This window comes from Phyllobates terribilis, unplaced genomic scaffold (genome assembly GCF_046119375.1).
Source record: "Phyllobates terribilis strain yellow unplaced genomic scaffold, ASM4611937v1 Scaffold_1__5_contigs__length_1240528914, whole genome shotgun sequence".
In the NCBI taxonomy this organism is placed as follows: Eukaryota; Metazoa; Chordata; class Amphibia; order Anura; family Dendrobatidae; genus Phyllobates; species Phyllobates terribilis.
The window spans coordinates 1,073,819,367-1,073,835,512 of record NW_027362761.1 but is presented as its reverse complement, the minus strand read 5'-3'; the positions used below and the strand labels follow the sequence as shown (position 1 = coordinate 1,073,835,512).

The 16,146-nt window shown below is 38.1% G+C and overlaps 1 protein-coding gene across 2 annotated transcripts in view; it reads right to left on the bottom strand.

Annotated features, from left to right (window-relative positions):
- Positions 1 to 829: 829 nt before the first annotated feature.
- Positions 830 to 16,146, bottom strand: part of LRRC66 (leucine rich repeat containing 66) — a 38,447-nt gene continuing 23,130 nt past the window's right edge. For both annotated transcript variants that reach the window (XM_073645504.1, XM_073645505.1), the window contains one exon: positions 830 to 13,381. In XM_073645504.1, the coding sequence (XP_073501605.1) occupies positions 4,734 to 13,381 (8,648 nt within the window). In that variant the 3' untranslated portion in view covers positions 830 to 4,733. The remainder of the gene's footprint in view (positions 13,382 to 16,146) is intronic.

The window sequence follows — 16,146 nt, the reverse complement described above, 5'->3', positions numbered from 1 at the left end:
GAGTATTGTGTAATGCTTCATTCTCCCTGTAGTGGCGCTGTAGAGAGACTGAATACATGATTCACAGATTACAGCTGATCATTGAGGGTCTAAGCGGTGTCATGCTAAATTTTCAGCTCATCTAGGCTACCTTTCTAATAAAAAAGAGGGACTGTCCAAGCAGAACCTTTTTTACATCCCGTTTCACACATCCAACATTCATAGTCAGAGAATGGATCGCAATCTCCAGACTGCCCAGGGGTCTCCTTACCTGAACGCAACAAGTTCATATATTCTTATCAGACTGAGTTCAAGCCACCGGCAATCGTTCTGGACATTGCGGTCTATAGTTGCACTGTGAATGTCAGATGCGTAAAACCAGCCTTAGTTTGATCTCTGGTTGTTTTGAACATGCAGACTGCATCTAGTCATTCTCATCTAAATCTATATTTTAAGTACTGAACATGATTGCAGCTATTGAACACAGATATATCTGATTTCGCCAAAATCCCTACTCTATGGTATGCCCATGCACTCTAAAATCCCTACTCTATGGTATGCCCATGCACTCTAAAATCCCTACTCTATGGTATGCCCATGCACGCTGAAATCCCTACTCTATGGTATGCCCATGCACGCTGAAATCCCTACTCTATGGTATGCCCATGCCAATACTGATTTGGATCTAAAATTGATGATGGTCTTCTTAAGCTGACCATGCTAAGGTCATTTATGTATACTGCGGCCCCAATTCATCATTTGCTTTCTTTAAGCCTCTTTTTTGTGTTGCGGTACTAATTGCTGTTTTTAGTGCCAAATTCATCAAAATGATGCACATGATTCATGAAAATTGGAGCAAAATCAAAAATTTGCTTTATTCCTGTCTTGATGTTTTTTTTTGCGACAAAAATAACACAGTGGAGCAAAAATTTCACAAAAATACTAACATTGGAAATACACCAGGGGGAGATTGGAGCGAACTTGCACCAAATTTTGCGAATTTTTAAAAGTTGCAATTGCGGAATCAGGCGAAAACCAAAGGAACCGCTAGACTCTGAATTTGCAAATGGAATAATGAATTGTACAGTCAAGAAGACCATGATGAATTGAGGCCTGTGTCCAAATATCAAGAATATTGTAAGTTGGTTTCATGCACAAGAACCATTGCACACAATTTGACAATTTAAATTTAATCCTGAAAGCTAGTCATCCATGTATTATAGATGAAATCTGCATTCTACAGATCAAATCTATAAAGGCCACAAGAAATGATAGAACATTACTACAATTAATTAAAAGCACAAGCTAAACATATTTAAAGAGAACCTGTCAGACCTTTTATGTTGACGGCAGCACACGGTGGCGACAGACGCTGATGTCTGCATTCTGTCACTTATGGGTTTATATGCAATAGTTCAGGAGGACTTTCTTTTTTTTTCAAAATTAAATTTTTAGGCTATGTGCACACGATGCGGAAATGCTCAGGATTATTTCCTGAGCGTTTCTGCATCTTCCTGGCAGAAAAAAACGCATGCGGATTGTACATGCGTTTTTCTGCCAGGGACATGCAGAAATGCCACTGACATTTCCGCATGCGGATTGACAAGCGCTTTCCAAGCGATTTTAGCATCACTTGGAAAGTGCTTGTGACAACTAGGTCACACTATATAAATCCATGCAAACGGCATGGATTTATATACTGTGACCGAGAGAGTGGTTAAAAATAAAAAAAATAAATGTATACTTACCCTCCGGTGTCCCGCTCACTCCGTTCTCCCTTGCCGGCAACAGTGAATTGAAAGACCTGCCGACGTCAGCGTCACGTGACCCATCACATGACTCTGATGTCAGCGCAGGTCCTTCAACTCACTGCAAAGTGCCGGGAACCAAGCAGGAGCGGTGCGCGGGCCGACAGAAGGTAAGTATACATTATTTTTTATTTTATTCTTGTTTTTACAGCTTTTTTATGGTACCTGGGTGTGGAGGAGAGTCTCATCTTCTCCACACCCGGGTACCATCCGCACATTAGAACGCGCCAATAGCGCAAGTACAAATGCAGTCTTGCGGTATTGGCGCGTTCTAATGCAAGTCAATGGCGGCGAAAACGCTGCGTTTCCGCAAAATTAATGGACATGCTGAGGATTTTTGAGCGCAGCATAAACGCTGCGGAAAAATCCGCAGCATGGGCACAGCACATGCGGATTTCCATTGGGGAACGTTGCTGCCCTTCTACCATGCGTTTTTAATGCGTTTCCGTAGCTGCAAAAGCGCTGCGGAAACGCATTAAAAACGCATCGTGTGCACACAGCCTTATTGAAAGGTTAAATAACTTTCAATTGCAAAAATACAAAAAAAAAGAATAACCAGGACAATATCAGCATCAATATATCATAGAATATAAGTATAACTTCCAATAAAACATCAAGTTATAGGAAGAAAAAGGAGGGAAGGGAACATTTTAGGCCATCAATATTACAATTATGAAGTTACTAAAATCCAAGGAAACCATACATCGTGCAGCGAGGAGCGGAGCGTAATCCGTTCGGAGAAGAAACGCATCGGAGAAAAGGGTGGGTCACATCAGTCTGATGTAAGACGGTAGGCATTGCATTCCTGAAATTCAATCCAGTCTCTCCCAAGTCTCACAGTAACTATCACAGTCAGTGGGGGATTGGGCAATCAAATGTTCCATCCTATTTAGAAGGGCTATTTCACAGAACCACTCCTCCACAGTAGGTGAAGTACTTTTCCAGTGACGAGGAATGATATTCTTAGCAGCCTGTATAAGGTAGCTTATTAAAGACCTTTTGTATCTGGTGATACTAGTTGGGATCATAAAGAGCAAAAGAGATTCAGGAGAGTCGGGCACAGAGAGACTAGTCATTTTTTTAATAGTCTGAATTACCTGAGTCCAGAAAATTCTTATTATGGGACAGCTACACCAAATGTGTGTCATCGTCCCCTTTTCCACTTCACATCTCCAGCATCTATTTGATACTGCGGGAAACCACTTATTAACTAATATGGGAACATGGTACCATCTGGAAACGATCTTAAAGGAGGTCTCTTGAGCTTTGGTTGCAATTGACGTTTTGTGAACAAATTGAAAACATTTAGCCCATTGGGAGTCTTCAAAAGATTTGCCCAGTTCTCTTTACCATGCATCGCAATAGGGTGGTCTGGCAGTTGTAGGTGTTTGTAGAGCAATGAGATGGAGTGCAAGGGTGGAGATGATGACAGGTACAGTTTTTCAAAATTTGTAAGATCCCTATTGAGCCGTCTATCTTTTCTAACATGGGAATAGAAATGTTGCAATTGTCTATAGTGATAGTCGGCTCTTGGAGGGATAGAGCAGTCCTGAAATATCTCGTTGAGGGGTATTAAAGATGCGTTAGATAGTACATGAGCAAAGTGAAGAGGGTGATATTTACTTCTACCCAGAAATCGATTGGAAGATAGCTCCGGTAAAAAGGTGGGATTGTCTGAGATGGGGTATAATGGGCCCTGTGGGTCAATTAGAGAGATCTTATTGTCTCGACGTAGGGATAGGACTGTACAGTATGTGCTGTACAATTGTTGAGAGGGTTTAAGGACTGAGGGATGTGGGTTCCAGGGGAGTGTAGTTAATGCCCTTGGACATATAGTTTGTGCTATATGAACCCAAAGCTTCCCATGTTGATGGTGAAAATAATCGAGTATTCTGGCATGGACTATCGCCATGTAGTATTTTCTACAATCTGGAAGACCGAGGCCTCCCATCTGTTTAGACCTGACTAATATATCACCACAAATACGTGGACGACCAGTCGGCCAGATGAACTTACAAAAGCTGCTAAGTAGATGTTGCCTTAATAGTAGTCCCTCAGTGCAATGCATGGTGTAAGAGGTAATGCTGACCTCAGGGTGTGACTGTTTTATGCCAAGGAATCCAATAACTCTAAAATAAATCTCTTGAAAATGTAATCACCACTTGCTGTGCAATCAATACAATCTTTGTCTAAGTCCATTCAAGCTGACTACAGTGTTCAATGAGCAAGGTCAGAAAAATATCCATTCCCTGCCCTTTATGATCACTACTTTTTTCAGTGCACCTTCAGTCCTGAGAATCTTCAGAAATAAGCTAATTGCCTCTTCAGAGAGGAAGAGTACTTGAACTCTAGCGCCACCTGTTGGAAGTAGCAATACAAAAAGTCAATATCGACCCTTTAACGAGCCTTGCCATATGACTTCGGCTCGTTAAAAGGGTCGATATTGACTTTTAGGATTGCTACTTCCAATAGATGGCACTAGACCTCTAGTCCTCTATCTCTCTGAAGAGGCAATTTGCAATTTTTAATTTCCCAGAGGAGCATTGCATGAATATAAGCCTCCTTACACTGGCATGTCACTCTCTACAAGGATAAACGTCACCCTTTAGACTCCTGAAATATGAGCATGCAATATGTGAATGACTTTAGTAGCTCTTTATAGACTTCACATTTCACTATTTGGTGAGTGATTATAAGTACCAAAGATTAACATTTCGTTGGCAAATAGATTAATATGCAGGTTTATGATATCATAGTTTACAATATATCTACATACACCGTAGTGTCGAATATGATGGAGTTGAAATCTACTTCACGTTAGATTTGTTCTTCGTTCAAGAAATCAAAAATGTTTCTCATGTTTGGAAAGCACTGCCCTTCATGCCTTGGCATGGAATAGTCCATTGTGGGTGAAACCTCCTTTTGTACAAATACATCCAACTATTGTCATGAGTCATTGGTAAAATCAATCAAATTTCCATCGGTGCTTGTTTCACCAAAAACTGGTAAGAAATACGTTGGCATGGATAGGTTCTCTTTTCTAACAATAGTCCTTGTTGTCCATCCTTGATTGTTCAGGTCCAGCACAAGTTCTTGCTCTGATGTTTGTTCGGTTGGGGTTTTACTGCTTGAAAATTCAGTATTTTGTTTGTCATTTATATTAGTGTTTAACCAATGAAGAACATCCTTAGCTTTATTTGGTTCATATTCACCACCAGCAAAGTCTTTAAGCTTTTCGTCCCCGTAGGCCATATTTGTTTTGGGGTATGTTGTACCGTGTTTCCCACTTTTTGCAACCTTTCCTTTGTCCATTTCTTTTTTGCTATTGCTTTTGACTGCCTCAGTATCTATCTTCTCAGATTCATTTGATAATGAGTTGGATTGACTGAAGCAGAAGAAGGAGCCATCATCTGATGAACTATCATTGCTGGTGTCTGTGTAATATTCAGAAATAGTATTATGTGACAGTCTTTCTGATACTGGCACTTTTGTTGGACTCATCACTGTGTCAGTCGATAAATAGTCTGGAACTGCAATGTTAATTGGTTTTACCAGAGATATTAAATGTTTGAGGTTCAGTTTGTGGCTTGTGTTGTCCCTATCGGCTGAAGTTATCCATTTTGGAAGAGGAGGTGATTTTTTTATATTATCTTTGTATGAAATCTGACTTGACTCCTCCACAGGGGTCCTGTTGTAGAAAGCAAAGGCTTCTTCTGAATTAGAACTACTGAGGCCTTTATAACTTGTATTGTTTAGCTGTTTTCTAGAATTGTCTCCATCAAATCTATAGTCTGGATCATGGTGATGATGGTATGTGTAAACATTTTCCATTCCATCTCTTGGTGGATAGATGTTAGAAGAATATGTCTGTTCAGGGCTAGTCACAGCCACAGTAGTGGTGAAATCTGGAGCTATAATAGTAATGGGTTTAAGAAGAGACATTGTATGTTTTAGGTTTACGCTATGATTCGGATTTTCACTATTTTCCCATGTTAACAGCTTTGGATTAACTTCAGTGGCATCAAAATCCTGATTTATCTCGTAAACAAAATGCTTAGATTCATCGTCTCTCATTGACTTAAGGCTTTTGAGTTTAGGTATAGGAGGATCATTATCTGTTTCATTCTGTAACTGGTTTACTGGTTTATACCTACGTACTTCGACATTGTACTTTTCCTGAAAACTTCTTAGTGCTTCAGTGACAGTGCTGTCTGGAGCTTTAATGTTAACGGGTTTCACCAGAGACATTACGTACTTGAGGTTGACATTTGGGCTAATATTTTCTGTGCCACTCATTGTTAGAAATAAATCAGAATTTATTTCACCACCCTCATCTGAACTGTTATCTTCTCCCTTATTTGAGTCATCATCTGATGAAGTGCTGTCAGATAGTATTTCTGTATATCCTTCATGTTTTGTAGGTTGTCTGGAAATTTCAGAATAAGGTTTTTCATAGTTTGGATCTTGAGGTTGAATTTCAACTCCTCCTTGCTGTTTGATATACTCATGATTATGCGGATAGTATAACTTCACATCTGTCACCGACAATGGAGATATGATATTAATAGGTTTTACTAAAGACATTACTTGTTTAAGGTTAAATGATGGCCTAATGACTTCCTTATGTGTCCATGTTGCCGGTTTTCTTGTAGGCCAATAATGTATTAGATCACCATCATCTGAACTGTGATTCTTCTTTGAGTCATCATCTGAACTGCTGTCATATAATTTCGGTATACTTTCTTTATATCTTGATGAGATGGTTTCACTGTGTGATTGTTGCTCTGGTTCACTGGATACTTGGACAGATTCAACTTTGTTTTCTGGTTGTCTTGGTATACCACTTGGGAAAAACAGCATTTGTGAAGGATTTTGTAATTTCTCCATAGCTGTATTGTCTGTAACAAAAATACTAATAGGTCTTACTAGAGACATTACATGTTTGAAGTTCACAGTTGGACTTACATTTACTTTGGGTGTCCATGGTTCTTGCTTTGTTATAAATAAATCAGAATTTGTGATCTTTTCTTTATCAGAACCTTGATCCTCATCATCCATTGATTCTGTATCGGATGAACTGGTGCCATAAAAAGTCTGCTCACATTTACTATTATTAATGACGGAAGTGGGAAATATAGAGTCTCTGTCTTCATGGTTTGTACTACTAGTTGGGGAAAACTGTTTCTGTGAAGGACTTCCAAATGGTTCAGTTACTGAGCAGTGTGGCACTATGATATTAATAGGTTTTAGCAGAGAAATGACTTGTTGAAGGTTCACCTTGGGGCTTTCATCTTTTCTTGTCCATGATGGTTGTTTGATTAAAAGCAAGCCAGGATTCACTGTAACTTCCTCATCGGAACTCTCCGCTTTAGAATCATCTGATAAACTACTGTCATAAAATGTCTTCTTTCCTTCTCCATCATTTAGGGGAAGAGTAGGACTTTTGTCATAGCTCTGTTTTTTATCATATGTCTTATTTTCTGGATCACCAGAATAGTGGTCTTCCATTCTGTGCACCGGATATCTTGATATACTGCCTGGGAAAAATTGTGATTGCAAAGGATTCTTTCCTAGATCACTCTTCGGAGATTCTGGAATTGTGATATTAATAGGTTTTAAAAGAGACATGACATACTTGAGGTTCACTGTGGGACTAACTTTTTGTTGTTTTTCCCAAGTTGCTTGTTTTATTACAGAAACAGGAGGGATTCGACCTCCATCATCTGAGCTGTGATCCTCCTTTGATTCATCATCTGATGAACTGCTGTCAGAAGACGTTTGCTTATCTTCTATATAGTTTGTTGGCCTTGTGGATGGTACAAAACTGTTTTTATTTTCTATATCTTCCCTTGTGTGTTCTGGATATCTAGAAATACTTCCTGGGATAAACTGTGTTTGTAAAGGACTCTTTACTGGTTCAGTCTTTGGAGATTCTGGGATTGTGATATTAATTGGTTTTAAAAGAGACATTGCATGTTTAAGGTTTACGATAGGGCAAACGTTTTGCTGTTTTGCCCAAGGTTCTTGTGTCGTAAGCGAAACAGGAGGAATTCGAATTACATCTGAACTGTGATACTCCTTTGATTCATCGTCCGATGAACTGCTGTCTTGAAATGTCTTCTTTCCTTCTCCATCACTTACAGAGAGAGTAGGACTTTTATCGTAGCTTTGTTTTTCATTGTATGGCTTATTTTCTGGTTCTCCATATAATGTATCCTGATAATACAAATTTTCTTTATCTTCCATTCTGTGGTCTGGATATCTAGATATGCTGCCAGGAAAAAACTGTGTTAAAGAAGGAGTCTTAGCTTGCTCACTCTTTGGAGATTCAGGAAATGTGATATTAATAGGTTTTAAAAGAGACATTACATGCTTAAGGTCCACTGTTGGGCTAACATCTTGTTGTTTTTCCCAAGTTGCTTGTTTTATTACAGAAACAGTAGGAATTCCTTCTCCATCATCTGTACTGTGATCCTCCTTTGATTCATCCTCTGATGAACTGCTGTCAGAAGATGTTTGCTCATCTTTCATATAGTTTGTTGGTCTTGTGGATGGCACAAAACTGTTTTCATTTTCTATATCTTCCCTTCTGTGATCTGGATATCTAGAAATACTTCCTGGGAAAAAGTGTGTTTGTGAAGGTCTGTTTACTAGATCAGATTTTGGAGATCCTGGAATTGTGACATTAATAGGTTTTAAAAGAGACATTACATACTTAAGATTTACAGTAGGGCTAACTTGCTGTCTTGTCCAAGTTTCGTGTGTTGTAAGCGAAACAGAAGGAATTATACTTCCATTATCTGAACTGTGGTCCTCCTTTGATTCATCTTCTGAAGAACTGCTGTCAGAAGAAGGTTTTTGCGTTCCATCCAAGTATATATTTGGTCTTATGGAAGATACAAAACTGTTTTCATATGTTGGGTTTGGTGACTGATTTCCAGGATCTTGATACTCTTTAAGAAAACTATCTGTTTTTTTTATTTTGTTGTCAAACTCTGGAGCTATGATGCTAATTGGTTTTAGAAAAGAAATGACTTGTTGAAGATTCACTGTAGGTCTAGAATCAATAGTGTTTGTCCCCGATGCTTGTTTTGTTAAAGGCAAATAAGAATTCAGTTTAACCTCCTCATCTGAATTGGCATCATAATCAAAATCTGACCCATTATCTGGTGAACTGCTATCATAAAATGTCTTATTTCCATCTCCTTCACTTGGAAGAATAGGATTTCTATTGTAGCTCTGTTTTTCATTGTACGGCTTATTTTCTGGTTCTCCGTGACCTTTAAGTTGATCACTCTTTGGAGATTCTTGAATTGTGACATTAATAGGTTTCAAAAGAGACATTGCATGCTTGAGGTTCACAGTGGGACTAACATTTTGTTGTTTTGGCCAAGTTTCTTGTTTTGTAAGAGCAACAGAAGGAATTATACCTTCATCATCTGAACTGTGATCTTCATTTGAATCCTCATCTGATGAACTGCTGTCAGAAGATGTTTCCTTACTTTCTAAATAGTTTGTTGGACTTGTGGATGAAACAAATCTGTTTTCATGTTCTTGATCTTCACTTGTGTGTTCTGGAAATTTAGAAATGCTTCCCGGGAAAAACTGTATTTGTGAAGGTCTATTTACTAGATCATATTTTGGAGATACTGGAATTGTTATATTAATAGGTTTTAAAAGAGACATTACTTCCTTAAGATTCACTGTTGGGCTAACATGTTCTTGTTTTTGCCAAGTTTCTTGTTTAGTAAGAGAAACAGAAGGAATTATACCTTCATCATCTGAACTGTGATCTTCATTTGAATCCTCATCTGATGAACTGCTGTCAGAAGATCTTTCCTTACTTTCCAAATAGTTTGTTGGACTTGTGGATGATACAAAATGGTTTTCATTTTCTAGATCTTCACTTGTGTGTTCTGGAAATTTAGAAATGCTGCCTGGGAAAAACTGTATTTGTGAAGGTCTGCTTATTGAATCAGATTTTGGAGATTCTGGAATTGTGACTTTAATAGGTTTTAAAAGAGACATTACATTCTTGAGGTTCACTGTGGGGCTAACATTTTGTTGCTTTGCCCAAGTTTCTTGTTTTGCAAGTGAACCGGAAGGAATTATAAATCCATCATCTAAACTGTGATCCTCCTTTGATTCATCATCTGATGAACTGCTGTCAGAAGATGTTTCCCTACTTTCTAAATAGTTTGTTGGACTTGTGGATGAAACAAATCTGTTTTCATGTTCTTGATCTTCACTTGTGTGTTCTGGAAATTTAGAAATGCTTCCCGGGAAAAGCTGTATTTGTGAAGGTCTATTTACTAGATCATATTTTGGAGATACTGGAATTGTTATATTAATAGGTTTTAAAAGAGACATTACTTCCTTAAGATTCACTGTTGGGCTAACATGTTCTTGTTTTGGCCAAGTTTCTTGTTTAGTAAGAGAAACAGAAGGAATTATATCTCCATCATCTGAACCGTGATCCTCGTTTGATTCCTCATCTGATGAACTGCTGTCAGAAGATCTTTCCTTATTTTCCAAATAGTTTGTTGGACTTGTGGATGATACAAAATGGTTTTCATTTTCTAGATCTTCACTTGTGCATTCTGGAAATTTAGAAATGCTTCCTGGGAAAAACTGTATTTGTGAAGGTCTGCTTATTGGATCAGATTTTGGAGATTCTGGAATTGTGACTTTAATAGGTTTTAAAAGAGACATAACATGCTTGAGGTTCACTGTGGGGCTAACATTTTGTTGCTTTCCCCAAGTTTCTTGTTTCGTAAGTGAAACCAAAGGAATTAGAAATCCATCATCTAGACTGTGATCCTCCTTTGATTCATCATCTGATGAACGGCTGTCTGAAGATGTTTGCTTATCTTCTAAATTATTGGTTGGTCTTGTAGATGTAAAATTGTTTTCATAATTTGGATAGGGTGACTGATATCCAGGTTCTTGAAATTCTTTATCTTCCATTTTCTTTTCAAAATCTGGAGCTATGATGCTAATAGGCTTAAGAAGAGACATGACTTGTAGAAGGTTTACTGTAGGTCTAGTATTAATGTTATGTGTCCAAGATTCTTCCTTTGTTGGGAGGAAAACAGGAGCCATTTTAACCCCCTCATTGGAACTGTCATCATAGTCAAAATCTGACCCATCATCTGATGAACTACTGTCAGTAGACTTCTCTCCCTCCCGATCATATATGAGAAAAGTTGGAGGTTTATTATTTGGTTTGTTTTCTGGTTCTACTTTGATATCTTCCATACTGTGCCCTGGATATCCAGATATGCTGGCTGGGAAGAACGGTATTTGTGAAGGTCTTTTCCCTGGATCAATAGCAGTAGATTCAGGAATTATGATATTAATAGGTTTTAAAAGAGACATTACATGTTTAAGGTTCACTGTAGGACTAGTGTTTTCCATTTTTGCCCAAGCTTCTTGTTTTGGAATCGAAACATAAGGAACTAAACTTGCTTCATCTGAACTGTGATCCTTCTTTGATTCATCTTCTGAAGAACTGCTGTCAGAAGAGGTTTGATTACCATCCAAATCTATTGTTGGTCTTGTGGAAGATACAAAACTGCTTTCATATTTTGGACTCGGTGACTGATTTCCAGGTTCTTGATATTGTTTAAGAAAAATATCTTTTTCTTCCATTTTGATGTCAAACTCTGGAGCTATGATCCTAATTGGCTTTAGAAGAGAAATGATTTGTTGAAGATTCACCGTAGGTCTAGTGTCAATAGTGTTTGCCCATGATGCTTGTTGTGTTGGAGACAAACTAGAATTCAGTTTAACTTCCTCATCTGAACTGTCATCATAATCAAAAGCTGACCCCTCATCTGATGAACTGCTTTCTTCCTCTATGTCCTTTGGTGGTCTTGATGTACCACATAGGTAAGACGCATCCTGTAAAAGATTTCTTTCTACCTCACTTATTGTAGATGGGACAATGATGTTAATAGGTTTCAGTAGAGACATTACTTGTTGAAGGTTTACTGTAGGACTAGTATCAGTTTTAGTTTCCCATGATGCTTGCATTGTTGGGGGCAAAACAGGATGCAATGTAACTGCCTCATCTGAACTATAATCATAATCAATCGACCCATCATCTGAAGAAGTGCTGTCAGAAAATGCCTTTTTACCTGTTGCATCCTTTGTGGGTTGATTTTCAGGAGCTTGATTAGAATAATTATCCATGTTATATTTTGGATATCTTGGTAAAACAAAAGGAAACATTTGCTTCTTTGTTGGACTTTTTACTATGTCGTAGGCTGTAAATTCTGGAACTATTATATTAATAGGTTTCAGCAGAGACATTACATGTTTTAGATTGATTTTAGGGCTGTCGTTTTCTTTGTTTGCCGTTGTCATGATTATAGAATCCTTTTTGGAGCTGTGATCTTCAACAGAACTACTGGATCCATCGTCAGACAAACTACTATCATATAAGTCTTGATCGGTGAACTGACTAGAGCTATTTGAGAAATCTTCATAATGGTTTTTAGCTCTCTCAGGTTCTGTAGATTCTGGAACAATAAAGTTGATAGGTTTCAATAAAGACATGACGTGTCGGAGGTTTACTGTAGGGATAACATGTTCTTTACTTGCAGATCCTACTTGCTGTGTGGAAACATACTTCACTATAATATATTCATCTGAAAGCCGATCTTCTGCATCCCAAAACTCCGAATCATTGGAAGAAATGCTGTCTGAAAAACTCCCTTTAGTTTTCTTGGGAATGACAGATAGTGTGCTGTTTTGATAATGGTTATCTGTGTTCTCCATTTCAGTTGCTGGAACTATGATCTTAATAGGCTTTAGCAATAGCATTACACTTTTAAGGTTGACTTTAGGGTTACGCTCTTCATCACTTGCCCATGTTACTTTCTTTGAATGTGAATTACTTGCGGAATTGACATTTTTATGTTTAACCTCCACAATATCAGGTGCGCCACTTCTCTCTTGAACTTCACTACGTGTGGGTATCTGAGTGTCGAGATGACACGGTTCATCTTTGTAGTAGATTTCTCTTTCGTTATAGGTAACGTTCTCATATTTACTACTGTCTGGTTCTTCAAAATCTGAATCGCTTCCAGAAGACTTTTCTTTGGACACATGTACGGGCAGCCTACTACCCGCACCATTTGAAGAGTGCCTCCTTGATACATTTTCCTCTGAAAAACCTTCATTGTCATACGCCTCATCTGAGGTCTTCTTCTTTGAGTCTTTGGACTTGCAAAGTTTCCTCCATAACTTTTCCAAGCAAGGTCTAAGAAACACACCCAGTACAAAGGCACATATAAATGAGATGACCACAGAGAGGACAACTGCCCGAGTGAAATCTTCATCTGTTCGTATTCTGGTGTTCAGTTGTGGAACGTCACGTGTCCTCCTTATTATAGGTGTTTCTACTTCTCCCTGGAAATGTACCTGGTACACAATTCTTTCCATTCCAGCAATGCAGATATAAAGCCCTTCACGAGAACGTTCAGGCCTTGTTAGTATGAAGTTATTTAGTTTGTCAATGTAGTGGTTTGTTCCAGAGGGTTCTCCTGAGATAATACCTTGTGGTGTCCACCAGAATGTTTTCTCACTTCCTGCAAAACACAAACGTATAAATAAATATCATGCATTTTTAGTTTAAGAAACTTGATCAATTATTCTACTGCTTTCCAGCGTTCTACCAATTATTTTCAGAAAATCGATTTCTCCTTTTGAGCAATAATACTTGTATTCTGCATTATGAATTAAGCATCAAATGCCATAGCTTTAAAAATATGGAAATGATTGGAGGTATTTAGTTTTACCTAAATGCATGTATTATTGTCTGAAAGGCATTTTTGCAATAAGGTTTTATGATACATTTTGATTTGGTTTGAAGGTTCCATGTATCACAGCACATAGTAGGTTGTAGAATGCTGTTCACGGGTAATTGGTCAGAGCGCTCATCAAAGTTTAACCTTGATTTAGGCAGAATCAGCATAGAAGATCATTCAAGAGAGGACAGAAAGAAATGACCCCTAAACCTATACATAGTAAATAGAACGAAGATCACAGGATTTCAAAAGGAATCTGTCAGCAGGTTTTTGTCATGTAATATGAGAGCAGCATGATGTAGGGGCTGAGACCCTGATTCAAGTCATACGTTATTTACTAGACTGTGAGCAAAAAGGCATGAAAAGTTAAATGAGAGCTGCAGTCCCCACTGGTACATGAAAAAAAAGCAGCCCTTTATTATGGTTGTCACATGAGGAGAGGAGACATAGGGAGGCAAGTAAGCGATAGCTGTTTCATGTAAATCATAGAATGTTAGAGTTGGAGGGGACCTCCAGGGTCATCGTATCCAACCCCCCTGCTCAATGCAGGATTCACTAAACCATCTCAGACAGATGTCTGTCCAGCCTCTGTGTGAAGACTCCCATTGAAGGGGAACTCACCACCTTTTGTGGCCGCCTGTTCCACTCATTGATCACCCTCACTGTCAAAAAGTTTTTTCTAATATCTAATCTGTATCTTCTCCCTTTCAGTTTCATTCCATTGCTTCTCATATTTCCATGTGCAACTGAGAAAAAGGATGATCCCTCTACACTGTGACAGCCCTTCAGATATTTGTAGACAGCTATTAAGTCTCCTCTCAGTCTTCTCTTTTGCAAGCTAAACATTCTCAGATCCTTTAACCGTTCCTCATAAGACATCATGGTAGCTCTTCTCTGAACTTGCTCCAGTTTCTTCATGCCTTTTTTAAAATGTGATGCCCAGAACTGAACACAGTATTGCAGATGAGGTCTGACCAAGGAGGAGTAGAGGGGGATAATACTTCACGTGATCTAGACACTTCTCTTAATACATCCCAGAACTGTTTGCCTTTTTTGCTGCTGTATCACACTGTGGACTCATGTGCAGTCTGTGATCTATTAGTATACAAGTCTTTTTCTCACATACTGTTGCTTAGTCCTATTCCTCCCATTCTGTAGATGTCATTTTCGTTTTTCTTGCCCAGATGTAGAATCTTGCATTTCACCCTGTTAAATACCATTCTATTAGTCGCTGCCCAGTGTTCAAGCTTATCTAGATCCATCTGAATCCTTTCTCTGTCTTCTCTAGTGTTAGCTATCCCTCCTAGCTTTGCATGGTCTTCAAATTTGATTAGTTTACCTTCAGTTCCCTTATCTAGATCATTTATAAAAATGTTGAAAATCACTGGGGCCAGGATAGAGCCTACCCTTCTTCCAGCTAATTACAACATAGAATACACACCCTTTTTATACTCTACTCCCAATGCTATGTGCAAAAAATAAAAAAAATGGGAGGGAGGTAGGGGGAAGAAAGGGGAAAACCAAAACAAAATAAGTAAAGAAATTTGATAACATAATATATACAAACATAAAACATTCTATATCCAATAGTAAGCATGATAAAAACATTCAAGAAAGAAATGGACTAAAATCATGTTGGTCATTTAACTCTATAGGTCCAAGCGCCCCTGTGATACAGAGATACTTTAGTTCAAGGAAGGATGACACAAAAAATAAAATAGATTAGTTGAGTAAAATTGTACCCAAAGGGAAGAAAAATATGTGTGTAAACACTGCAGTTACTGAAAATATGTTCTGTGGTAACAAAAATAAAATTAGGCAGTTATGTTCACAATATTAATAACTTTTTTACCTGTCAAAGCAAATATGTGGTATATGCTGTTATTTGTGATTTGTGGGAGATTTTACATAGGTAAAACTATTCGTCCTCTACGTAGACATTTTAGTGAACATGTACGTTCATTGGCCTCCGATAAAGGATTTACCAGACTTATTGCACACATGAGAAAGGAGCATCATGATAATCCTAATTGCATGCGGTTCCGAAGCTTGTGGTCTGAACCAGCTCCTATAACGGGCACTAGGACCTGTAGGGTTAAATGACCATCATGATTTAAGTCCATTTCTTTCTTAATGTTTTTGTTGTGCTTACTGATTGATAATATAGAATGTTTTTATGTTTGTATATATTATGTTATCAAATTCCTTTTTTTATTTTGTGCTTATTCCATTTTGATTATCCCTTTTCTTCCCCCTCCCTCCCCTTTTTATTTTTTTGTATTTTCTGCACATAGCATTGGAAGTAGAATATAAAAGGAGTGTGTATTTTACGGTGTAATTAGCCTGAAGAAGCGTAGTTTACGCGAAACAGCTGTCGCTTACTTACCCCCCCTATGTCTGCTCTCCTCATATGATGACCATAATAAAGTGCTGCTTTTTTCAAACAAAGAGGAATTGCAAGTTTTAAGCACAAAAGCATTGGAATTTCGGGTCATGACTTTTAATCCATGTGGAGATTTTTTGCTGTCACAATGTGATTGTAAGGA